General features: G+C 43.1%; 1 protein-coding gene across 1 annotated transcript in view; it reads right to left on the bottom strand.

Moving 5' to 3' along the window:
• Oseg4 (intraflagellar transport protein Oseg4) overlaps nt 1-27,442 on the bottom strand; it is a 68,297-nt gene that overhangs the window by 5,293 nt on the left and 35,562 nt on the right. The window contains exons 20-32 of the mRNA XM_089564243.1: nt 26,574-26,702; nt 25,787-25,875; nt 25,562-25,679; nt 23,584-23,669; nt 22,587-22,733; nt 21,190-21,322; nt 18,053-18,115; nt 17,738-17,950; nt 16,257-16,400; nt 13,991-14,123; nt 8,778-8,864; nt 7,463-7,592; nt 4,875-4,943 (exon numbers count right to left, since the gene is read on the bottom strand). Of these exons, the coding sequence (XP_089420369.1) occupies nt 4,875-4,943; nt 7,463-7,592; nt 8,778-8,864; nt 13,991-14,123; nt 16,257-16,400; nt 17,738-17,950; nt 18,053-18,115; nt 21,190-21,322; nt 22,587-22,733; nt 23,584-23,669; nt 25,562-25,679; nt 25,787-25,875; nt 26,574-26,702 (1,541 nt within the window). The remainder of the gene's footprint in view (nt 1-4,874; nt 4,944-7,462; nt 7,593-8,777; nt 8,865-13,990; nt 14,124-16,256; nt 16,401-17,737; nt 17,951-18,052; nt 18,116-21,189; nt 21,323-22,586; nt 22,734-23,583; nt 23,670-25,561; nt 25,680-25,786; nt 25,876-26,573; nt 26,703-27,442) is intronic.

Below are 27,442 nucleotides of genomic sequence, written 5' to 3'. Positions count from 1 at the left end.
AGATAATTTTTCAAACCATGCGATGCCTGAGCGAAGTGTCCACATATTCATCCAGCTTTCATCAATATTATAACCAACACTGTTTTGATACAAGTGTTTGAAAGCGCCGTTTAAAGCGCACAATATCAGCATTAAAAAGCTGCACAGGGGCTCAGTGCTATGGCTTACTGACTCGTTATTATGACCATAGAACGGAGGAGGGCACAAATGCACACACTGTTTATAATGGAACATTGAATCCACTGCCTTCAATAAAAGATGCGATTATTTTGTCAGATAGTCAAAGAAAGTGTTAATAAACAGTACCTTAGATTAGCCCTACGTAGTTTCGTGTGAAAAAAAGGTACACAGCCAATGATGGAAAGTTGCAAAGCAGAAGGCAAGTTTTGCGCCTCCATTTCCTGTGGATTGTCGTCTGCTTTTGCAAAATATGCTAGGACAACAGAAAAAGACAGATATGTGCACACGTTACTAGAAATCTGTGAACTTTCTTTTTCAAGAAATAAGACTTATGTCTCAGGCCCGTAAAAAAGCATTGTTAAAAACACTGAAGACAAGAAAGTTTCAAAGCAGACGGCTTTGTGTGTGCCGCATTGTGGCTGCATTTGCACAAAGGAGTAGAGCCGGACTGTTGTGGTACGCACTCGTATACTATAAGCAGGTGACAGTGTACGACTTTTCCTTCATCTCGCATGGACATTAACGCGCAGTATTTTCTTCCATGGAAGCCGATGAGCCGTGCTCTTACGTCCTAATTGGACACCGAAAGCGAGGACCGCCATTCAAGCCCCCAGATGCACCAAGAAGAAAGAACAGCAAAGTCTCTGAACATGACAGGGCCAGAATTCTCGATGTGTCAAGGGGTGGAGGAGATGTGAAAAAAATGGCAGACACGCTGGGCATCAATTTAAAGACAGCAAGGTCCATTGCAGCTACCGATAGAGAGGTGCTGAAGAAAGGCGGAACGTCGAAGAAATTCGGAAATGAGGTTGTAGCGGCTCTCAAAAATATTGTGGACAACAACCCTGCTTTCACGCTAAAGCAAATAAAGCAGGCGGTGGAAGAAGAATTGCCCGGAATTGCCATCAGCACAAGTAGCATTGATGGCCTACTGGATGCGCATGGCTACTCTATGAAGTTGGTGACTTAGAGGCCGATCGACCGCAACAGAGATGGCGTGAAACGCACCCGCAAAGCATATGCGCAGTGGCTGCAGTGTGAAGGTCCCTGCTTGTGCAGGTTTTACGTTGATGAGACCAACTATAACATATGGTGTTCAAAGAGCTTCAGCCGTGCGGTTAAGGCGCAACCTGCAGTGCAGACGACGACTGGCACCAGAGGCGTAGACCTTAACATTATCGCCTGTATGTCAGCAAATGGTGTCATACATTGGACGGCAGTCGACAAGGTTCACTGGGTCGTGTTTAACGAATTTTTGAGCGATATATCAGCCCGTGTCGAAAGTGAGGAGCCTGGTTCAGAAGCCGTTTTTATTTTTGATAATGCCCCCGCTCACAGCCATGCGGAACAGGCAATCATGGCCAGTCAGCTGCACTCAATCAAGAGGCCGCCTCCTTAGAGCCCATTTTTTAACCCTATAGAGGAAGTGTTTTCGAAGTTCAAGTCTGAAGTCAAAGCTTTCCTCAGCGAGCGGAGAGACTTGGACTGACTAAAAGGGAGCATCGGCGCAGTTTGTTGCTCGACGCTGCTCGACACTGTATGCAGCAAGTGCAGCGAGTAGAGTGCGCTGCTTTCGACCGCCATAACTTTTCTTTTATACCAGCCGCTTTGCGTGAAGATGGCATGTAAAAAGTGTGAGGTCACACTTTGCGCCACCTAATGTCCCACAGAAAATAAAACTGCACTTCAAAGACCGCTCCTTCTGTGCTTGTATAAACCTAGATTGTTAACAACGCTATAAGGCAGCCGCCAGTAGCTATTCTTGACCTAGGCTGTAAGCTCCGGTGTAGCTTCGCTCACTTTTCCTTTTGAAATTAAATAAACCGTAAAGTGAAGAACCGTTACCCCGGTTCTATGACTCGTCCCCCCTGGAAGAACTCTGTATCACACTACTCCCTTTTTATTTCTGCTAGTGGTGTTGAATCTTTATCAGAGCCTCCCGAAAACATTTCGCACCTGTTGCATGAAAACGGCCGGCAATATGAAAACAGCATGAATGCCGTCATTGTAACTAGCATGCAGATTCAGCGCATAAGACAACCTATAATCAGCAGTGCTTACCCAACTAATTAATACACGACAGTCACAAGCCGCAAGAGCTGCATCAAATACTGAGGTTTAAAAGCTGCTAGTGGCTCTTTGATGCTGCAAGGTATGCGAAGAAAACGAAATAGTTCATGAGAATGTGACTCACAGGCTTGCATGGTCTCTGAAATTATCTTAACTTCGCTTTAATTCTGGCATTCGTGCTCTGCGCTCTGGAATCTTCAACCGCATTCGTTTTACGCATGCGGATTAAATTGGTTGGCACCTAGATTAAAACAGCTCGCGTTTGTATTATTTGCGTTGGCACTGGGATTAAATTGGTTGGCACTGGCATTGTTTGAGTTGGCGCTTGGATTAAATATGCTGGCGCTTGGATTAAGTGCATGGCACTGAGATTAAATTACATGGCAGGCAGATTATATCTGTCGGTGCTCAGATTATTTCTGCTGGCACTAGGATTAAATTCAGTGGGAAAACCTGTAGTAAATTTGCAATTAAGCAAACAAGGGAAGGGGAATGAGGGGCTCGTTATAACTATGACAGAAGCCAACAAGGGGCACAGGGGATTTTTAATTTATTTATTTATTTTGTGGTGCTGATCAATTTAGAATATTACTGAATGTGTTATCGCTTAAAGCTAATTTATTAGAAAACCAGAAGAAAAAACAACCACATGCCGCCGGTGGGATCCGAACCCACGACCTCCGAATTACGCGTCCGGTGCTCTACCTCTGAGCTACGGCGACGGCTGTCAAATCTTCTGCTTTCGGGGGTATTTATGTTTACAAGTAACCTAACCTTGAGAGTGTTCATCAGCGCCACACACGTTCATAAGCGGCGGACGTAGAACGTCCTGAGTTACCGCAGGTGTGACATAGAACGTCATCGAACGGAGAGGGTGGAAGCTGCGTGAGAACCCTCTTATGCTTCCTATGGCGTCAAGGCTGCCAGAACCGAGGCCCTCGCTAAGCAATTAAGCAAACAAGGGAAGGGGAATGAGGGGCTCGTTATAAATATGACAGAAGCCAACAGCCACAGAAACCAAGGGCTATGGGCCGACTTCTGTCTGCAAGGAGCGATGTGAGCCAGGGGCCCCTAGTTTTAACCATAGTGGATACCGACATGTTCAAATTATTCAGAGATTTGCCCCACTGAAATGCACAAGGCTATGCTAGTACTTGGGCGTCACTTCGAATTGACTGAGTTCAAATTAACGAGCACTCACTGCAGTATACACTGTCATCAACATACGGCAGTGCAGAAAAAAAAACAACCCAAGCTTGATAGGCCGCCAAATATGGTCAAAAATAATTTAAACGCAGATAACAGGCAACTAGGGATGGCAGCCTGTGGTGGTGATGCCTGCCGTGTTGATGTGTCTTCCCAAAAAACAGGCCAAAACAAAGGTCTATTGACCTTTCCTCAGATTCAGAAAACGAAATCAATTTCTCTTCTGGGAGTGAAAGTGATGCAGTTGAGCTGTTGCGCTTCATCTCGAAGCCGACCAAAACAGTTCAGCACGTCAACAGCGAGTGATGGTCAATGCCACCAGATCGTCGCCTTCACCTCCCCCTTTTTTATTGAAAGGTCAAAAGAAGATGTATCTGGACCTCATGGTTAACATAGTGGGCATTATGACTGATGAAAACCTTTAGCCTCGCAACTGATATAACGAATGGTACTCAACAATTTGGCACCACGACTCAATGGGTGTCACTTTCTACGGTGCCTACACATCCCAGCATCATTTGCTCCAAGCGGCTGGAGAGCATCAAAACCTAAGCAACCAAAAAGGAACCCGATCGTGGCACGACAACTGTGGTGTGATGCTGTGCACGGCACCATGCTTTTAGAAGTACCATACAAGTCCAACCCTGTAGCTACCAGACTGGTTCTTTAGAAAAAGTTATACTAACTCCGGCCATATTTCTTGAAGACAACGATGTACAGAAGTGACCTTTCCAGGTAAACACTTTAGACGCAACCGCAAGCTCCCGAAAATGCTGCACAGCGAAGCCAAACAGCAGCAGATGCTTTGCAGTGAAGGCGAACTTTTCTTTTTGCTCTTTCAAGAATTTATTTGCGTTTTATACGGAAATAAAGTTGAATGTTTCGCTGTTTCTGTCCTTTATGTTGCTTGGAGAATCGAACCGAGCAGTAAAAGTAATGGTATTTTTTAAATCACTTTTTGTAAAGACAACCTGCGAGGTGAGGGTCTAGCAACCCCGTCATTCAACTGCAACCACGGTGGTATCCTCGAGAATTGGTCACCTCCCTCTCGATCGTCCAAAAGAAAGGAATGAAGAACATGTTGCACAGTACAATAAGCAAAATCCCACCTTAAGAAGTCTCTATGTCTTGCCAGAGCAACCTTCAGTGCCACTAATATAATGGAGCTGTTCACCGGCACAAACAACGCTGCACAGTGCTAGAATGATATGGACGCAGTCAACTATAATTAGAAAGTAGTAAACGTCAAAAGTGAAATAATTAGGCGGCAGTTTGCTATTTTTATTTTGTGCCACTGCTGGCAAGTGAAACACACGATTACACAACTAACTGCCCCAATGTTTTCCTCGATAACTTGCATGTAAGGTCCAAATGCAGAGCGACTTTATATCAGAAAAAAAAATGAGAACACATCTCACCATTCAGGCACAGCAGATTCACAATTCGGGCACTCATTCTTAACCTCCCTTGAGTCATTTCTCGAGTGCCTGAAAAAAAAAAAAAAAACAAGCAATGAGGAAGAACAAATCACTCTAGTTTTACTCAAACACAATGTGTATGAAATTTAGCACCTATTAGTAATCCAGAACTCACACCATTACAGCTCCTCTGTTTCTTCCCTCCTTCATCTCTTCCCTCACAGCACAGGTGAGGTCTCTACTGAGAAACGAGGCAGTTACTGCGCACTTTCCTTTCCCCGTAAGTTATAAACCAACTTTGCAGTTTGCAATTTTCCTAACGTAGACTACTGGTGTGCAAAGCAACGTGAAAAGTCAACAACATAGGGTGCTTGCTGACATCTGTCACCATGACTGGGCAGATCCCAACAGAACTCCACCCAGTGGTAAAACATGACTACCCAACGTATCTAAGGTAACATGTGGGCAGTGGATTAAAATGCACATTTGCGGCTATGTGTGTAGAGAAGCATGACAAAGCTGCAGTACAAAAATACAGTAGATAAATGAAATTAAAATAAAATACAACACAAAGGTGTCAAAAGATGAGGCTTCTTCGTGCTAAAGACGAGTTGTGGACGTAAAGAGCAGGACAACAGAGCGCCACCAAACAGACACTGGGGAGATCCATCCCTTGTCTATTAGAATGGTACACCAATTAAATTCCCTCAAGAGAAAAGTATACAACAGGTGTATCTTACCGGTACTCACCTATGGGGCAGAAACGTGGAAGCTAACAAAGAGAGTTCAGCTTAAGTTAAGAACAACGCAGCGAGCTATGGAAAGGAAAATGATAGGTGTAACGTTAAGAGATCGGAAGAGGGCGGAGTGGGTGAGGGAACAAAGCGGGTTAATGACATCCTAGTTGAAATCAAGAGGAAGAAGTGGGCTTGGGCAGGGCATGTAATGCGAAGGCGAGATAACCGCTGGTCCTTAAGGGTAACGGAGTGGATTTCAAAAGAAGGCAAGCGTAGCAGGGGGCGGCAGAAAATTAGGTGGGCGGATGAGATTAAGAAGTTTGCGGGATACGGTGGCCGCAATTGGCAAAGGACCGGGTTAATTGGAGAGACATGGGAGAGGCCTTTGGCCTGCAGTGGGCGTAGTCAGGCTGATGATGATGATGATGATGAGCGCACTTTCACCATCATCAGCGAAGGAAGAGAGATTGACCATGTTGGAAAGGGGTGTGGGTGGCCTTTATTTTGAATTTTCACCTTCATTAACCATGTCCACAGTTCTAAGGTTTTGCAAAAAATGGTTGTAAACTGCCAGATCTATGCAATGTGCTGGCGTATTTTAAAATATCCAAACCTGGCCACCATCCTTTAGAGGAACTGACAAGGATTCTGTTTTCTGAACATGCAGAGAAAGCTTACTATCCCAGGTGGTCGGCATTCCATCATTAGTAGTTATTACTCAGCAATGGTGTGAAAAACCAAGGCACGTTTCCAATCCATGGCAACTCTTTCATAAAGGCGATGTGCACAATACAAACAGTGACAATCATAAAGTGAAAATTAAGTGTGATGACTGCACACTACAAAAGTGGGGAGCTAAGTGACTGCAGCTGCAACTTTTTTTTTGTTTGTTAAACAATGCTCAGTGTTTTCACCAATAAGAATGCCCACAAGTATCAAGAGACAGCTGTATTGTTTTCTATGCTAGTGTTACATCCTTTTGGGAACCATAAACACGTGAACCATAAACATGCGAACCATAAACACGAAGGTTAAAGCTACTTTTCACGAAGGCCTTGTTTAAAGCACGAACGTCAATAAAAAGGTGCAAACGCCATTTTTTGCAGGAAACAGTATTGTGAATCTGAGAATGACCAAGTTAATGCTTCCATGGTAAGAAGTGAGTTCAAATGCACCTTCCAAAATAGAAAATTAGCGTGTACTGAGCTGAAATTATGGCTCCAAGTAACGTTCTGTTTGATCCTACTGTTCTTAGTGCAGTGTCATTTCCGACACAGCTTCATCACTTGCTGGCTGCTGGACGCTTTGAGAAAACCAATTTGATAAGGGCAATGACCTTGCGACAACTAGGAATATAAAAAAGGAAAAGCGGAAAAGCATTCACACCTCCAAATCGATGCCCTGCCCATCTTAAAAATTACCTAACCTCTAATCTCAAAGTGAACCATGGACGATCACAAAAAGACGTGCAGCTACAGAAACCACACTCTTCAACCCCTTGTGTCGTCAGTCTTTCCAGTCATGCACCTGCCAAGCTATCTGTGCCCAATAACCTCTAAACTCTTCAGAATCTCTTCAGAACTCCTCCAGTTTTATTCATTTTCTGCCATCAGAAAAAACTCGCAAGTAAACTGCAACACAAATGCCTAGATGTCTCACTAAGCATCTTCGCAACGCAGAAGGTTTCTACACAGTGCTTGAAACATGCAAATTATTTCTACACCACAGCAACAACGAAACTGGTAAAACTACATGGCCACGCAGCCTTATTTTGTTCGGTTTCAAATCATTCATTGACACCAAGAGAGCCCACAGGTGTTACATTAAAAAAGGCACTGAAGATGGACTTACTTGGTGAATATATCCACTGCAAGCTGCTGGAATGCCTGCCTTTCATCTGGACTAAGGGAGGTCAGGGACTCTAGCTTCGCAAAGGCCTTGGAGCATGTTCCAAAGGAGCGATTGGCGCAACTGGTCAGTGCTGTGAAACCAATGCCCAAGGTCAAAACTATCCCGTCGTCGGCCCACCCTTTACTAACTGCTTGATAGTTTCTATTGAGCCTGACCCTCACAACTTCCAAGAGATTTGCACTACCCATGGGCACAGATATCTGTGCCTAAAAGTGAATAATTTCTTTCATTCTGAACAGGTGTTTCACTGTACTGACTGCTGAACAGCTGCTACCATTCATTACATTAAACAGACTTCAAGTTCCCAAACATTTGTGTTGCATCTAATCAAAACCACTCTCTCCCACTAAGCTCTGCAATTATCTAACCAATTCCTCAACAAGTATTGATTATCTGACATGTTTCAATTTAACACGGAATTCTGCAGAAAGGTGTTGATAGTAGTCCACATTTGTGCAGTCGCATGAAATGCCCTTACAAATGCAGTTACAAGAATTACATTACATTACAAGAAACATTACAAATGTTTAAAGGGAAGCTGAACCATTTTCTTTTTAAGAATTAAATGAGCTTCAAGAGTTTGAATGTATGAAGCCTGCAGGTAAAGCATGCCAAGTTTTTTATGCTAGCATTTAAAATGACAATATAATCAACAATTAAAGCCATGAACACATTCAGGCTTCTCCACACAGTGTCATCTATTGAAGGAAGCCCGATTTTCGTCCATGGCCAGTCATGCCTCGTTGAATGTCATCAAGCAGCACAGAGCAGGTCTTGCCTTTACTGGCATTTGTTTTATTCTTTTAAGGATGCATTTCTGCGTTGGAAATGTACCATGCTTAAGATGACATCATCATGCAGATCCTACCTGTGTTTCGGAGAAGCCTGAATGTCACCGCCGCTTTATTCACGATTATGTCATCATTTCAAATGACAGTGGAAAAAATTTTTTAAACACTTGGCATTCTTTACCTGCAACAATCACACATTCAATCCCTTGAAGCTCACTGAATTTTAAAACGTGTTCAGTTGCCCTTTGAAACACCACTGTAAACTTTTAGGACATGCATTCATAAACAAAAAAAAAATTGGTTGAATTAACAAGATTTCACTTCACTAGAAAAATTGACTAAATTTCTCTAATATTTAAATCTGATTGTGCTCTCAGAGCCTCAGCCTCAACAAGATGCAGAGATCAGAGACCCCAGCATCAGAAATACAATCCAATACAAATATCAGAAAAAAATAGCCTTACCTAAAAGTGAATATATTTCTGAAGGATCCATGATATCTTCATATTCCCTCAAATTTAAAGCAGTCCTCATAGCTGCATCAACAAATCCTATTTGAAAAAGAAAGGAGAAGAAATGCTGGTTTAAGTGTGCACTGGAAAAAAAGCTAGAACCATGCATACCATATATAGTGAAATGTATACCGTATTTTCTGGTGTACAAGACGCACCCTTGTATAAGACGCACCCGCCATATATGCAGGGTGTCATTGAAAAAATTGGTATATAAGACGCACCCGTGTATAAGACGCACCCCCATTTACCCAGTTAGGCTAGTGAGGCTTAATTAAACATGCTTATGCGACCATCGCAAAATGCACCATACGTGTGAGAAGTTCTTAAGCAACGCTAAGTGATCGAAAAATGCAACACTCACGCCATACCAGCCCACGTTTTAGCACAAAAGAAAAAAAGCGAAAGAACTCTATGTCCATAACAATTTATTTTTACATAAAACCTTCAAAGTCTTCATCTTCGGATGCGCTATCGAAAAGGCAACGCGTCTGAAGCATTCTCTTCGCACTACGTACTTGCAAAGGGTGACTAAAAAAAAACATCGGCTTCTCTTGGCTTGTCTTGACAATGGCGAGAAGCGCGACTGTCACCATCTTTTGTCATTTCACATTATCTTTGCTTGGGGCCTCCGAAACGGCCGCGTGTTTAAGATCCCGGAAGTGGTCAACCCCGCCATTTCATGATAAAGTTCACCTAAAAAAGTTGCGCACGGCGGTCCCCGTATTGAAGTATTAACCATGTTACAACTGCGTTATTGGTAGTAATATTTTTTCGGTGAAAAAAGGTTGAACATGAACCTGAGTAATTTCTGAACTCGCAAAAAAAAAACGGAAAATTCGCATATAAGACGCACCCTTGTATAGGACGCACCAGCCAGATTTTTGAAAAAAAAAAACGCGTCTTATACACCAGAAAATACGGTACTCGCATAGTGAACCCACTTTTTTCCAGAAAAGTTGACATCAATTTGGAGAGAGGTTTCATCATGTGGAAAAATGTTTTAAGGTTCTTTTGGGAGAGTCTAAATTTTATGTATGTCCGCCTGCCACCAGCTCATCCGTCCATCATAAAAAAAAAAGCACGCAGTCCGATGCGTTCATGTCGTCTATGTTCAGCATTATTCACTTCGAAAGGTGTTTACTGCATCAAGGTGCGATCCAATGATTTTGTGATAGAGTTTGTGGTGAGATAAAGCAAACACGGTGAACACCAGCCCTGAAGGTCAAATGCATGTTTTTTATGCGAGGTTTGAAAAACTCGCTTGACGGTTACAGGTGCGTTACGTGAATGCTTATATTAAGCTTTAGCCACGGCGAGGGGGTTAAGCATTTTCACTCCCAAAACCACTTGAGGTGTGAAGATTCTGCTTCCTACGTAGCATTTCAGTTTCGATGATGTTTTATAGCGTTCCAGTTTAAACTGCTATGTTCCTCTCCAATGCCCAAGAGCTTGCCAGCTTTCCAAGCACACAGTAATGCAACAGGCTACACAGCAGAGCACCGAGCAAGCCATTGAATTTGCCGAGCGCGCCATACCCTCGCAGGAGCTCTCGTTAAATGATGAACAACACGCCGTGATGTTATCAGCACACAGTCTCTTGGCGCACTGCCAATGTCTCCGCTGCAAATGGCGTGAAAACTGAGGAACATGCTACGAAAAGCTAACAATTAAAAAAAAAAGAAAACTCGCAACTATAAAAATGGGGAGTGGGACCACTATGCGAGCGTGCTCATTACGAGAGTAAACAGGGTGTTCCACCTAAGACTTTCTGCAATTTTTAAAAATAAGCTATTTGAATTAGGTGCGCGCTTTTTCTGGCATAGCATTGTCAGTGGTGTAGTACATCATAATGCAGCTAAGACGTGCTAACTAGCAGGCTTGCTAACCAATATTTAATAGTTAACTTTTAAACTATTACCGTTGGGCTCCTTAATTATAGAGAGGCATGTAGTGCACCGTAAGTAATGTTCATATCCGTTTTTAGAATTTCGTGAACGCGATTATCCTCAGCGTTGTGGCCTAACAAATTTTGCTTACATCGCACCAAAATACATGCGGTTTGAGAAGCTTGCAGGCAAAGCAACCTCTCCAGTGAACCTAACTCGTCGAAATAGCCAAAATTTGTTGGGCCACAGCGCCGATGATAATCGCGTTCTCGAAATTCTAAAAACGGATATGGACATTACTTACGGTGGGCTACATGCCTCTCAATAATTAAGGAGTCCAACGGTAATAGTTTAAAAGTTAACTATTAAATATTGGTTAACAAGCCTGCTAGTTAGCACGTCTTAGCTGCATTATGATGTACTACACCAATGACAATGCTAAGCCAGAAAAAGCGCGCATCTAATTCAAATAGCTTATTTTTAAAAATTGCAGAAAGTCTTAGGTGAAACACCCTGTATACAATATATATATATATATGTACGCCTGCATAGGTGCACCCTTAAAAGGAATCTTGTAAACTGGCTAGCAGGAAGGTTCGTACCAGGAGCGAAAGTAACTTCATCTTTGCATTGTAGAGTGTTAACTGATGAAATAAAACTGATAAACTGACAGAAAAACGCCTCCAAGGTTTCACGAGCAGTTTTTTTGCTTACTTCTGCCTAGAATTTTCACGTCACAGAAGCACGGTTCACAATCAGTGCAAGAAATGCAATGGTCAACAAGGTGCATGCCCTCCTTATTAACTACTTTTTGTGTGCGCTCCGGGTCGGTCACTGATGTATCGCCTCATCTGGCTGATGTATGATCTGCCACAGGATAGGGAGATATCATACACGACGTTCGTGGCACACTCAACAAAACACTTTTAAAGATTCCTTTGACAGCCTTGCTTTTTGTATTCACAAATAATGCAAATCCAAAACTTTAACAACTTTAACAATAACGACCTTAAAGTCTTTCATTACATGAACGTTTTCATCGTTGTGAGCACGCAGTGCTCCATTTATAATTACATTACACTAAAAAAGTGTACTGCATGATTTTAAACATTATGGCAAAGGGCTAACTTTCACTTGTCAGCTTCCAGAAGAAGACACACTTCAAGTTCTTGGATTAGCAAGTGAAATTCAAGGAAAGGCATATACGCTGGGCATATTCTCCTCGTGCACAAAAAGAGCTCTTGGCATATAACTCGGCCAACTCAAAAATCTTAAAGAGAGGCATCTTGCAGAAAAAGGCCATCCGTATTATTTCCTCCGCTGATTACATGACACATACGCCACCGTTATTTATCCTATACAATATTCTACCAGTAAACAAAATGTTAGAGTACAACGTCCTGCTTCTTATGAAATCCACGATCTCCCACCGCAGCAAATTCCTCCTCAAACTTGCATCCTTACAAAAAATAGACCCACCCAGATATACACGTCAAAGAAACCAATGGTCGGTACCTCAGACTCGCACAAACTATGGGAGGCAAATGATGCGCTTCCTAGTTCCTAACACACTTAATTCAAATGAATGGTGGTGTGGGAATGCCGGCTGTAAAAGAAATGTTTTTATCAAAAATTTTCTCAGTCGTATGGATGATGACAGTTTTTTCTCTTAACTATTGTTTTGTGTACATGCTTGCACATCCTCACTGTGTCTCTTCACAAACAGAAAATTCTACTTCCCTATTTCTATTATCTCATAGTGAACATCATATTTTGTACTTATGTCTGTCGCTTAGAAATATTTAGTAGCATTGTGTTCTAGATGTCTGATTATGATTTGATTTATTTCTTCTTCTTGCCTGTTATATTGTGCCATGTTCAATTTGATTTAACTGGTAAAAAAACCTTATAAGTTTCGTCTTTTTTTTTTTTGCGTTCGAAATTGCAGTGCTTGGTCAAATTGATGCTGTGCTTTATTATGTCCGAATTCTGTATGCCCTGCTGCCTTGTAATGGGCCCCGGGCCTAGTCAAGCTAATCTGAAGTAGCTTTTTGCCCAGGGGCCTTTTTCTCTTTTAGAGAAATAAAGAATATGTGTATGTGTGTATGTAACGCTCTGCTTAAAACCTACGCTCTGGAGATCATGTGTCCATGAGACGCAAGCAAGTTTTGATCATCCACTGGACAGGCTGTTTTCAGCTAGCTCCCCTGGGTCAGCCACTGTTACAGTGGCGGAAATTCTTGAGAAGAAAATGAGCACCGGTACAAGCAAGGACACAGCAAATACCTCAGAGGGTAAACAGAGGCTGGAGGTGGTACCATACATGCACAAGGTTACCCACAGCCTGAAAAAGGTGGTTAATTGGTTCAACGTGCTGATGTTTTTTGTTTTTTTTTCAGCCCCTTAGAAGCTTGCTTGGTTGAGCTGTCACATTACTTGTGAGTACAAAAATTTTATTCCGTGCCTGCTTGCCAATTTACAAGGTTTCTTGTAAGAATGTGCCTGCGTTGTCAGTAGCACGTGTTTGTCTTCGGCTTTTCCTTCATCCTGTGGTTTGTGCTAAATAAGATGAGTGTGACGCCAGAACACCAGCTAGCCCAACGGTTAACTTTTTTAAAAGAAAAAAGTGTTGCAGTCGCCACCTCTATACTAGCCTCATGCTACACAAATGCCAGCTAGGCTAAGACAGCCATGTTAGCAAACTTTCTTCCAAAAATAACAAGACACTGAGCAAATTTATGAAGCATCACTGCTGACAACTGAAAGTTACTGGTAAGTTACTGGGAAGTGAATGCATGTTGAAAACTCCACCTACATTCCGACGACTTCATATTAAGGACAGAGGTGGTTGAATCAGTTCCCCAAGGAGACTGCTGCCACCAATAAGCCTGTCACTAATTGTCTTCATAAACCTATCTTGCTACATTACATTACATATTGAATTAACAGAGCAGTGAACACATTCAATTTTTGTATTCATGTTCAGAAAATAGACCAAGATTGTGGTACAGCCTGTCACTCAATCAGTAAAGCTTAAAAAGTTTGACAACTCTGCCCCCTTTGGATAGATGATGCCACCAGTCTGCCATTAGTCAACTGGCAAGCAGGAATGTAACTTGCTCTCGCTGAAAGCAATACATTTCCGTCCATTGATTCCATTTTTCCATTCTGTATCATTTTAAGCATGCTACAAGTTTATAACGTCCATTCTCCTGGCAACTTTTACCACACGCTGCATCAAGGCAGGTACAGAAAAGGGCTCTACAAACCACGAACCTTCATACAGCTGCCGCTGAGCCAGCAGGTAGAAGTGGAAAGCCTCTGCACCTCTCCAGGGCTGGTCCAGAGGCCTGAATGTGCCAGCACCTTTCGTGTCGTCAGACATCAGTGCATTCAGTGCCAAACTGGCCTGAAAGGAGCAATAAAAATCAATTTCTACCAACTCCTGCACAAGGTTTCTGGCACACAACCAACATACCAACCCCGCTTCGGGAAGTGGTGGGTTCGACTCCCGCAGCTGGCCAGGTACCCACCGGTTTTCTCAAAAATGGGCACAAGCTATGGCCCAGACTGGTGCTTGGCTGCCTAAAGTTGCATGGCTTGGAAAAAGAACCTGTGCCTTTAAATCCCATCCCTGTGGGCTTGAACAGGCAGTCCGAAAAAAGGGCTGCATTGAGCTTTATTGCACAAGGTGGTTTTCGGTCCCTCAGGGATAGATTTTCCATCGAGGGAGGCAGAGGTGATCAAAGGCCCTTTTCCAAGCATTTCACACCAGAAGAGCCCAGTGCCAGGCTGACGGAGATCTTGTACACATTAGACAGACAGTAGGTACCCGGCAGCACTGGGGATCGAATCCAACACCTCCCGAATGCACGGCAAGTGCTCTAACACAAGGCGACCGACCATACATGGCCACTGGCCCTGCCCTGTACACTCACTCCATACATCAAGACTTGTTTACATATGTCTAAAGACTGCCCTACATAAGTGTGGCTTTCATGGTAGGAATAAAACTTAGCAGAATGTCAGCATCATCTTTCACACGCTTTCTCTTGTCTGGTGTTTTCGGAGCTCCCAATTTTAACTGAAATGAACCAACTCACTCATTATCAAGCTATTCCCTAAAAACCGAATTGTGCAACAACAAGCATACTTTCAGAGCCATAGAACAACAGCAGGAACTCTACCTGGCTCCTGTGTCCACCTACAAATGAAGCTACTCATTCTCAGTAATGTTACTTCAAGTCTAGAAAAAAGTATCAGCTAACGTTCAGAGCCAAGAAGATAAGGCACAGGAGAATCGTGGTGCTTCAACTTAGGTGTGCAGTTAAGGGGAGACATGGGTCTTGAAGTGAACATTTTTATTTTTAAAGATATCGCAATGAAATTAGGTGTGCATATGTGGTTTTTCCTCTTTTCAAAAATACAATTAGTTTCAGTATATCTCAATTAGTTCCCATATTATAGGAAAATACCTGAAGCCTAATTAGTTAAATTCTTACGGGTAGTTAAGACACTTTCTTTCTATATTTTTTGGTTTGGATTGAAATGGGGCTGTAGCCAGAGAGCAGCCATCTGGAGTTAAGCTACTCACACTGTTGTCAAAGTACATCATCATAAAAAAAAGGTAAAATTTTGTCCAAGCACCATAATTATGAAGTACAGTTAGGTGACACTAAAGCTCACAAAATTTGAAATGCTTGAGTCAGCCAAACAAAAACAGCATAGCTCCACAGTTTAGTTCTTTCTGGATTCAACAGTGTAAGAATGATAGCAATTTCACCACAAGAACATAATAAAAACTTCTGTAAGGCTAGTCATGTTGGCAAAAAAACACGAAGCTGAGAAAATCGCATTTGAAGTGTGCACACCAGCCATTCGGAGGTCGCTGTAGTAGAGGCCTCGAAAAATAGCGGAATGCGGACGTTTTAATAATATTTCACAGTAGTGAGTAATATCAGGCAGTGGGGAAGAGGCCCATCCTTCAAACACAACCAAGATGGCGTCCAGTGAGGACGCGCTCATGAGACCCCCCCCCGGCTGCAAAGGTTTTACAAATTTGAAAGCTTTCAGGTTGGCAGCTGTGCGTTTACTCTACAAACCATCCTGCTTTTTATCACTCCACCTCTCATTCACTGCACTGCTCTTTGAATCATTTCCAGCCTTTTTGTTAGCCTCAAAGTTTTGGTCACATATACTACATAACTAAAATGCTTGCAAGGCACATTGGCTATACATTTTTCTCTTCGTGCAGTGTACTTTGGTTAACTTGAACCCCGGTTTACTAAACTGATGCTCTGGTTCTGCCAGGAGCGAGTGAATTTTAACGGGCCCCTTTAATTCACATCCTGCACAATTTGAACAAATCTGGGGTCCACTCTGAGCACAAATTTTTGAGAGTCAATTGTAATTCGTAGTGACAGTCAAATATCCATGACAGTCAAATGTCCATCCCATATAACAGCCAACAGTGACCTCTATGTAAGGATGACAACCAGTTCTTATAAGCTCGTATAAACTCGCCAACGGTTCCTTTCCTCACCTCATTGGTGGCCTTTGTGCCTCCTGTGCTCCTGGACATCTTGCGAGACAGCAGCCGGTGCTCTTCCACCAAGGTGGCCGCCAGCACATATATTTTTTTCATAACAGATGGCGTGCAGTTCCTTTTCGACTCTTCAGCTGCAACCTTCAAAGAGCAAGCACCGCCTGAGTCACCACTTTCAGTAAACGGCACAGGCAAAGACAGATTCGAATCAAAGCTCTTTGATCACGCCAGTTGAGAAACTCCGCTCCAAATTCTGATTCTCCCGACAGGCTCTCACTTGTGTACATGTCTTTTTTTTTTTTTTGACCAGCAAAAAACCTCTCCAAAATTCTTATTAGTACCAGTGGCCACTTTGCCCAGGCCGTTAACAGATTGTTGCGTCACCTATGAGCTAGACTGTCAACTATCCATGGTGTCCTGCAACTTTTATTTTTCTGCTACGTTGGGTGTTGTGAGCAGCGTTGAGCAGTTTGTCCGAATGGCACAAGTGGCGTGACAGACTGTTAATCTCCGAACTCTGACTCAGACAGACCGCTGAATTTCAATACATGGGCCCCATAGGAAGTTTTACAACTGGCATGATCAAAGAGCTCCAGGTCTGATGGCATGTAGGCCGAAGTGTCTGCATCATCCAAGAAGAAAAGAAAGGACCCAAGACCCCATTGGCCAGACTCGAAGAGCCCATCACAGATGTATGCAGGCATCTGAGGACTCGGGTGTATGAAGACTGTGTTGTGCACCAACTATTATATGCAAAAGTGCTTACGTCATAAAGGAATTGTGAATTCCAAAACAAACATGTGCCACCCTAACATTTGTTCAGAAATAATCGCTAAAAATCTGATATAATCAGTGGAGAGGTGACCCTGCCTATCGCATCTGGCAGGACTCTCTCGGTCAAAACATGTCAGTTCATCAGGTGCCCAACTGTGACATGTGCTTTGTTTCTTAAGCATACACCTCTCCTTCCTCTACACATGGGAGGGCTTCAAAGACCAAGCTCTACGCACACATCTAGGCCTGCCACATGGCACACCAAACATTGTTAATATCACACTGGTGGTTGCCAGTATGAGAAGCTGCAACAGAAGCGTGATGGTAACACAAATGCTAGTCTGTTTTAATCTAAACATATCAAAAAGTTCGCATTAAGTGAAATAGAAAAGATGGATCATTTATGGCAAAATTTGCCGAGGTCACATTGCTGAGGCATGGCTACACTCTTTTGAGACATTTCTTTGTCACTAATGAGATGTAGGATATAGTATATGAAGAGACAAAAATAAGCAAAGTTCTGAATGGACACTTAGACAAGCTTATCAGGGCTGATTAACAGTGCAATATTTATTTATTTATTTATTTACCTATTTCAAAATAGACCTCAGTGCACAATGGCGATTATGTCACAAGCTTGCATTCATAGTCTACTTTCAAGAACCTAGACAAAATGAAGAAGAGAACAGCAGAAATAAGTGTACCCTGAACATCAGCTGGGCAGCATCGCGGAAGCGATTGGCTTTCCGGTACAGCTCAACAGCACTGAGAATTTTCCGCTCATCGAGGAGGCGCTTTGCGTACTGAGCCAGGAGTGTGTCAATTTCTCGCACGTTGAACTGCTTGGCAAGTCCGATGGCAGTGTTCCACTCATTGAGGGAAACACATATGTCAATGGCTTCTTTTATCTTGTTGCACTGCACAAAGATAAAGAAACAGTAGGTGATAAAGTGACAGTGGTGCTAAATTCTCAGATACCAGCTTAGCACCTGTAGAAGAGGAAAACTATGTTATCATACCTTTTTGTATGCCTCGACAGCCTGGTTGCACATGCCGACAGACCCAAACATAGAGCCAATGTCCTGCGCAAATGGCAGATCAAGTTCTTCAATAGATCGTATCTCACACTTGTTCTGTTCAAAACGATCTCCTGCACTAATCCCTCAAATTGATCCTCATGCACACAATGTACACTCTGTTGCATACTTAGATGAAATTAATTCAGTGTCAGTACAGGACTACCTCGCTAAGCAAGCTACAGCTACAAATGCATATTAAATTCCGTAACTCAAGCACCATTCAGTAACTAACAGAAGTGCTTGTTTCGGTAAAAATAATATACAAAAGACCCAGTGCAATATACATATGCACTTAGGCGTATTATTTGATAAGGGATGATGCAATAGATTACAGTAACAAAGGCTCAGGTGCAGAGACTAATTAGGACACGATGGCCACTGCTGGCTCACGACAAAAGTAATGCATGGTTGCCGTGATAGGCCTTTGTCCTGTGATAAACTTAACTTGGTCAATCAATGCTAACAACAAAGAGAAAAAGAGGCACAGAATGATGAATGCTTGCTATCTCTTTGCAGCAGCAACTTACAGGTGCAGGCCAAATATTAGGGGGCACGCTTCGGTGTTTGAAATTTTCTCACACATTCCGTAGAGAAGATATGATGGTTTCTTGGGTTCGAGTATAAACGCACCAGCAGCACGTGCTAGCATATGTAGAAAGTACTTCCTAATATTATTTGGGTAAGGCATGACAAAAGTTTGATCACTGAAGCACACTCCGTAATATTATGGCCGGGACTGTACATTCCTGCCAGTCCTAACAAGGCACAGTGGCTATGGCTACATCAGTGTGTTGTGGTGCAGAATGCGTAACACAAAATTGTCTTCACACATGGATACATAACTTCAAAGGCAGCATTCAGGTGCAGTGGAAAGCTAGTCTTGATGTTTGAAAGGCAAGTAAAAAGGAATAATAGCCCATTGTCTTATCAGAAAAACAAAAAAAAAATGAATGCATGTCATGTGCGACAAGCTAGCAACAGGGAAACAAAATGCCAAGAGCTTTTCTTGTGCAACTGATACGACACCAAGCCACTTTAGTCCTTAGGCTCACAGACTGCCCAGAACTGATGAAGACCAGGGTCAGAAAAGTAGTACCATATCTACTCGTGTAGATATAGACATTCCATTCCAACATTTTTATTTTCAGTTTCCCGCAGTCATGCATTCGACCTATCAACCAATTTGCACAACTGAATTCAGATATATCGAACCTTGATATTTCAAATTATTGCCTGTACCAAACATGCAGATTATCCCCTTGAAAATCCTGTGTAAGAGTATAGGAAAGTTTCACCGCATACAGAACTCCAATTTCGCCAATCATACGATATATCGTACTCCACGCCGCGCCCTTGCAAGTGACAAGTGACGCTCCTCCCAATGGTGCTCTTCAATCAATTTTCGCTCGTAGAGACAGGTCGACTGCCCAGCCTGGGGCACCTGCTGGAAGCGCTAGTGTAGAGAAACCACATGACAAAGCCAACATGGGGTGTGCTGGAGGGTAGCCTTTGGTCTATAGTGCTCAGTTTCCACGCGACATCACTGCCATGCAGTGAAGCCAACCTAAATAACTAAAGCCTTGCGGAGGCTTTCGCCTGGCGCGCTTTGCTACCTACCCTGCCAAAGACATCGCTTGTAGAAACCAACTGTGCCTTAATTTCAATGACTGATTATTCTACTTATGGTGTGCTGGTAACAGGATTAGACCTCTCGTAATAGTTTGTGGCTAGTTCCAAAGCACCGGCCGCAGCAACCCCAATGTGAAGCAGGTTAGACATAATGCCCCACAAGCAGTAGACTGTCAGCATATTGACAGGTGGCACATTGCTGCAATTAGCATGTCATTAGCGCGAGTGCAATGTATTTTTGTTTCTAGTTTACAGATAATCCTATCGTTTGCCAATTTTTATGTAGGAATTCTTTCACAATCCTCTTCAAGTTCGATGTGCGATATATCTGGGCTAACTGCACTGTAGTTGGAAGACTCTGAAGGTCTGATGGAACAGACACTAGCGAAGGGCCATCACAGTATGTTAAACACAAGGTTATGCCGCAGCCAGCACTCTGTGAGAGTAGCCTGTGAGAGCTCCCAGGAAGCTTTGTTCTTCTAAGCAGAGCAATAGCTGCCTTTCACTGTGCATTGTGTGGCTAGTGCGAACAGAACATGGGCTGTGGAAAATTGGCAGAATGCTAGCAGTTATGAGCAAGCTTTCCTGTAATGTGGTTCACATATCAGAAATCATCACAACATGCATAAAAAGGTTCCTGAAAACATCGGTAGGCTGTCCTGGCAGTGTTGCAGCCTTGCGGCCCTACATTAAGCCTAGTTGTTCTTTTTTCAATGCCCATTGTTTTTTTTTCTCGTTTTTTTTTTTCAACAAATAAGTCGATGCCAAGACCAGTGAATTCAGTCTCAAGTACACAACGCTTCTTCTAAAGAGACACTGAGTATAGCAGGAAAGTCCGATGGATACATGCACAGCTCCTTCTCCACCTTTCTGCTTCCAGGACAGATGTTACACACTCCACAGGCATTTGCTCAAGATACTAATTTAGTAAAGGCTACCAGTACAGCTGTACAAGCATGCGTGCAATCGCTGTCAAGTGCTTATGGAGCGCAACTTTGGTGAATAAAATTTATTCACATCCAGCGTGTACTGCTTAAGATCGAATGGCATAATTTTGAAATCCGCGCACCAAGAAACTAGGCTGCATACGTCTACCTCAGGCTGCGTGAAAAAATGGTGGTCAACTAGTTTTGTCAACCGTGTTCTGCAAAATTCTGGTAGTGGGTGAACATAATATACTCATCACAGACCCACCTTCTCAAACTATCAGGCAACCATTGTCTTTCCCCGCACCGAGCAAACTGATTTCCTGCACTCTACACACACACTTTCAGCTCCAAGCTCCTTGACTCTGAGCAAATGCCAATCCTCCACAGTGCTCTGATTAACAGTGCCATGCTCTCAGAATCTGTGTGCTAACACAGTGTGAACAGAGATAATCAAGCAGTGATACCATATACACTGTGCAAAGCTGTGCGTGAGAAACCGTGCCAACTGTTCCTACGTACACTCAGCAGTGACTGCCCCTCAGGCAGGCTTTTCATGAGGCTCTCCAGGCCGTTGTAATCTTCAATGGCAAAATAAGCTTCAGCCAGGCGGCCATGATTGTGGCCTTGCTTATAGTATGTGATGGCATTGTCCCTATGCGAATGCAGAGATGCAAGAGCCCTTTACTGTGAACACATGACACCACTGGCCACTGCTAGACGTCACATTGTGCATGAAAAAGAATGATGACAACCCATAGTTCCATTCCCAGTTTGTGTCTATATACGAGCCGCAGAGCAAGGGATGTGCTCCACCAGGGCTTAACAGTATTTATATACAAACTGAAACTTTCTATATAGCACACCTATATTGTCGCAAATAGTCCCAAACACTAAAAAATGGCCACACATGGTTGCGAAAATTTCATGAACAATCCAGATGGATTCACAGAACATAAGTGGGATAGCTCATTACATGTTGGGGAGCAGAAAAAGTCAAGGTTGAGCACTGGCACTGATAAATGGCAGTGAACAAACTTTTTAAAACAGAAAATAAGGAAACACTACAGCACTAAACTACATTGCTTCATCCAGTGCCGAAGCAAGAGAAAATCAAAAATAAAATAAAATAAAAATGAAATCGTGTAATATAGTACAGGCCCAAGTAAAACCCAAATGCAAGTGAAATAACCATTTAAAGGTGCACTGAAGAGGAATCTGAACTCGTCTTTTTGCCGCAGGAACTCGATCTACACATTCCGAGCATTCTTAGAAACTGCGACTTATTGCCCTGTGTGGCCGATTTCCCTAATTAAATCGAATTAACGTCCGGCTCCCGCCTTTTTTTTTAAATTCTGCCTCATATGGTGGGCGGAGTCGACCAACGCGTGGAGTGCCCTTCAGCCAGCTCCGTGGAGGCTTTGTTTTCTCTTTATTTTGTTTTTTAGGTTTCCGTGAATGAATAGTTTCATTCGCCGATAATATAGCCGCAAAATAAGCCCGCAGAAATAAAAATACGTGCGGACTATTTGCTTCTACGGACTACTACGTATTACTCCGCCGATGGCAGAGCAGCAAGCCGCCACGGGACTGGGTGAAAGGCACTCCCAGCGTTGGTTGACTCCGCCCACCGTACAAGGCAGAATAAAAAAAAAAGGCGGGAGCCGGACGTTAATTCGATTTAATTAGGGAAATCGGCCACACAGAGCAATAAATCGAAGTTTCTAAGAATGCTCGGAACGTGTAGATTGAGTTCCCGTGGCAAAAAGACGAGTTCAGATTCCTCTTCAGTGCACCTTTAAGAAGGAGCAGCAGACATGAATTATCTCCACCAGCAATGCAACGATCTGCACGGATGTGAGTTTAGCGAACAGCGGTGGAACCAACTCCTCAAATGCATGAACTGCCTGTCAGCTTACCACTTGCGTCGGTCCGCATAGTAGTCCCCGATGGCATTCCAGGCTTCCTCAAGCTGCCTGTCGTCCGTACCACTGTTGCCACTCTTGAGGAGCTGGACCACGCGAAACCAGTCACCCAGCATCTTGCGCATAGACACTGCCAGATCCCTGGGGAGTTCCGGCCCGCCGTGTTTACGCATCACTTATGGCAGCAACAACTTCCCTCCACAGTTTCAGCATTAAAACTTTCATTCCACACTCTCAGCATAATTACACTTTCTTGCTTGACTAGGCTGTTTCCTTGGACAGGATAGGGTTCGCATACACGTCTTCTTCAGAGTTTGGTCTCGGCAGGACTAGAAATGGTGCTAATGCACACACACATCACAACAGCGGAGGGAGGTTGGGTGGGTCAGAAGATGCGGCAGCACTCGGCATGACTGGGAAAAAGAACAAAGCAACAAAGGATTGCATACCATAACTAAAACAAAAAACGAAACGGACAGCTCGAACACAAACATGCACTCAGGTACTAATAAAAAGTGACACCCAGCAAGCTGCAAATGAATGTAAAATGTATGGATAAGGGGCTTGGTTTGCACACATAATGCAACCCACAAAGGAGAAAGACTAAAACCAGCATAAGTGAACAAAGTAATCAAGGAAAAAAAAAGGAAACTAATTAAAACTAACCAAATGGAGAGGACAGCAGCGTGCAAGGTGAAACACACACAAACACACAAAAATAAACGAACTGAGACTCCATATATCGTGTGGAACCAATGAGGAGGTATTCTTCCTTAAACCATTTCCAGCACACAGTACCAATCAAATGACACCCTATAAACGACATTAGATTCCACATAAAGCTACCAATACTAAGTGTACGTTTCTCCAAATATGTTGGAAGGTTGTCAACGTGGCTGACATATATATCAGGCATTCCAGCCCTACTTTGAAAGTGGGGAATACTAACTAATACATGATACTAACTAGTTCTTGTTGAATTGGCACCAACCTTCTGTCGATTTCCAAGTAGATTTTCTCTGCGTCATCAAACTGCTTGAAGTATGCTTTGACTTCTGCTTTCCGTATATCTTCATTCTAAGGGATGACAAAACAACATCAAATAAGCACACATTTTTTATAATTGAAAATATTACTACACCCACTACGGAGGGCACTATGAAATTTTTTTTACAGACATCCAACATACCAAATAACATCTAAAGGCATATATTTTGGTGATTTTTGACACCCAGTAAAATGAAATAGAAATACAAATGAGAAATTTGTTTGCACAGTAGAATCTCGATGATATGATTACAGCTGATGCGAAATTTGAGATGATACAAATTTGTAAAAATCCCTGGCCGCAGTGCATTGTGTACCATGTGCATTATATCCGATGTTCTGAACACTCACTCGTACCACTACAAATGATATGACCTCACGAACTAAGCGCTGCCTACACATCGCCAACGCCGTGATCGCCAGTTGTGCCGTACACACAGTGGGGGTGGCAGCCAATATATAAATTCTGTCAGCTGTAAACAGATCTGCATGAGTGCAGTTTCCGTGCTTCTACATAAAGAATTTGTTAGTTTTGGATGACACGAATTTCGGATGATATGAATATTTTTCGTGACCCCTTGAGATTTGCATTACCAAGACTGTACTGTACAGGTGCCGTCAAAAGTAATTGGAAGGCAATACTAACGAAAAAAATGAATCTTTGCCCCGCCAATTCATGCATCCTTGAATACATATGTGCAGCCTAATTGTGATTTTGCGAATTGCAGGGTGCATCAAAAAACATGGACCACTATGCTTTAGATTTAAAGAAATTAAATTGTTTTGACAAAGTCGCCTTCCATTTACTTTTGACGCCGAGTGTACATCTCTATATCAAGCCAATTTTGCACATCAGCTGAAACTGCGTGATGTACATCGATACACTTTGCTTCAGCAATGCCCTGCCCTGGATGTTGTACCATTGCCCTTAAAGGGACACTGAGGAGAGCTCTATTAATATTTTTTTTTATAGCAAAATCCGATAGTTCGGCATTTCATGGCTTTGTTGCCACTTGGCCGGCAGCAAAAGATGCATTTATTTCTAAGAAATTTGGATTCGAAGTTGAAATAGTTTTTCCCGCCACTCTGATTCAAACTTGGGATCCCAAACTTGGGTTTGAATCCCAAGTTTGGGATTCAAACTTGGGATTCTGGGATTCAAACTTGGGACAGAACTAAGTGACGTGAAACATGACATTCACATGACGTAACGCAGACTCCGTGATTTCTGGCGGCCAGCAGTGCGGCCCAGCAGCAGCCGAAAAGAAAGCTACCGCCGGCCGCACGTTGAAGGCATCTATCGGCTATTGCGGCCGTCGCTTCGTTTACATTTGCACCGGCGTTTTGCCAGCGTTACAATGGATCCCATTCTCGAAGTCGTCAACGAAGTTCTCGCAAATAGACGCCTTTAGCATACCGTGTACCTTGTTACCGTTAGCGGAATACCGGGAGCCCCCATACCGCTGAGAGCAAGCGCTGATTGGTCCCGGCGCTGCAGGAGCGCGCGTAGCTATCGGGTACGTGGCGCCATCTGGCGACGTCAAGGAGATTTGCGCATGCATTTGCTGCGCCTCAGTGATTCGTAGCTTCTCGTGTCCTAGTGTTGCTAGAACTATTGGTTCTAGCAACACTGTTTTGTTCTATGACGCCATGAAGCTTGTACTTGCGAGTTTGGCCTGTGGCGGCGATACCTGTATTTTGGTTCTTGCTCTTTTCTATGTTACAGGAGCTTTGTTGTCAGTATGAATGGCGTTTTTGTAATCAGGAGCTGGTATTCTGTCGATGCAAGTCAACTTCAATTTCTCCTCAGTGTCCCTTTAATGCTGACTCATGCATAACTGAAGCCATAATAAAGAGCTACACCCGTCGGTTATTACACGACTGTTAATGAGCTTGCAAAATCAGTGATGCATGCAACTAACCGGCAAATTGGCTATGTGCTTGACAAACTGGATACCCTGGTAGTCACGACAACGAACAAATGCTGCTTCTGCAGTCTGAAAGTCCATTTTCTGCAGAGCTGCTTCAGCCAGAAGTTGCCTGCATAGAAAGGAAGTTTCTTTTCTTCCTGCTGATTGAAAGAAGTCTGAAGGAAATGCTGACAGGAACCCGACAAAGCAAGAAAGCAAAACAGTGGTTTTCATTACCAGAGTCTCGGATGGGAGTTGTCCTCAATAAATTGCGTCGCTTCTTCTATGCCCACCTTGGCTAAGAGATCTCTTGAGTCCCGCAGTGACTGCAGCAAGAAAGAAATAACACATAAAGGAATGGAGCAGAATAAGCGTTGTCGCACAACTGCGCCAGAACTTTTACAAGTCTTCGTAAATTTAGATGACAAACACTTGTCAAAATCTCAACTGCAACACTCTAACTGAAGTAGATAAAGCTACCTGCTTGCAACACTGCCACAAAAATCAAACTTGCATTTAAAAGTGCTGTATAATTTGAAATGCCTGGTCAGCAAAGGAGTTATGCTACTTAGCATTTTCAGCAAAGGCCACAAAGTCTCCTCAGTTATGATTCTACAAATGCATTCACAGCAAAACCATTGCGTCAGGGTTTGGTAACAAGCAGAAACTACAGCACAGTACACTACAGGTCCACACATCCACAGTCTCAGGAATTAGGAGAACATGACTGCCCTGGCGAGCCTGGAAAGTGCTGCGGTAGGGTCTGCTTTGAAGAAACACACACACACACACCACAGTTTTTATAAAATAAGTGCTGCTTTTGCCGGACTAAGCATTTGTGGCTGTAATTTAGGAGGTCCACTTACTACAAACATCAGAAACAACGTACACAATTCGCGTGGTTGTTAGGTCCTTTATAAGTGAACTTGACTGCTTACTAAAGCTGTTCATCAGTAATACACTACAACTTATACCGCTATTTGCTTATCGAGCATTTCTTTTAGCAAATAATCTTTCTGCCCACCTTGGCTTCCATGTTGCACACAAATTCTTGGCTAGGGTTCTCTGGGTCTTGCATGATTTCATCCAAAAGAACGGTCCTGATCTCCAAGTTTGAGAAGCTACATATGTAACCACTCGACATGACCGGTTCCTGAAAAGAAAAGATAAGACGGATGGAGGGGTGGCTCAGGCCTAAGTAAGCCAAAGTGCGCATTGTAAAAGACAACTTGATGACGGGCTGCAGGCAGCAAAGCAGTTATATATACTACTCAGCTTCAGAGCACTGCTGTGTGTTGACCTCATCGATGGCTCTAATCACTGCTGCCAAAAAGACTATAATAGGAGCTGCCCCCACATTAAAAATGAAAACAGACATGCACAATTGGTAGCACTGCAACATGTACACATGTGCGCTCTCTCTCTCGTTCTCTTTGTCATTTTGCACAGCTAAGCAAAGCCCCGGGGTGTTGATATCTCAGCTAAATTTCGCTACCTACAGCACTGCTGTAGCAAAAATGCTTGACCGAACAGTGTTAGACATTTTATCTTTCCGTTCTCTCTCAATCCAACATTATCAAAACCACACCTGAATGATGATGTTGCCATTTAGCAACCAGAATCTAGTAGTGCAGCAACTAGGAAAATGTAACAGCGGTGACACAGGTTTTCTACAGCAAGCCTTCCTTCAAGACAAGGAATGAAATATCCAAAATAATACTTTTCCCCACCTGACAGTACCTTTCAATCCAAGGTACACCAAATACAGCTTGGAAAACAGAACTAAATTCAACAGACTGATTTCACCAAGCTTTTCCCCGTGCTATCGCTCTTATAGAGGATATTTATAGCTGCTGTCACTGATGGATACCAAATGACTACAAACTCAGATAG

Source organism: Amblyomma mixtum, chromosome 1, assembly GCF_055824585.1.
Source record: "Amblyomma mixtum isolate Tamu chromosome 1, ASM5582458v1, whole genome shotgun sequence".
NCBI lineage: Eukaryota > Metazoa > Arthropoda > Arachnida > Ixodida > Ixodidae > Amblyomma > Amblyomma mixtum.
This window is presented reverse-complemented; position numbering and strand designations above follow the sequence as displayed.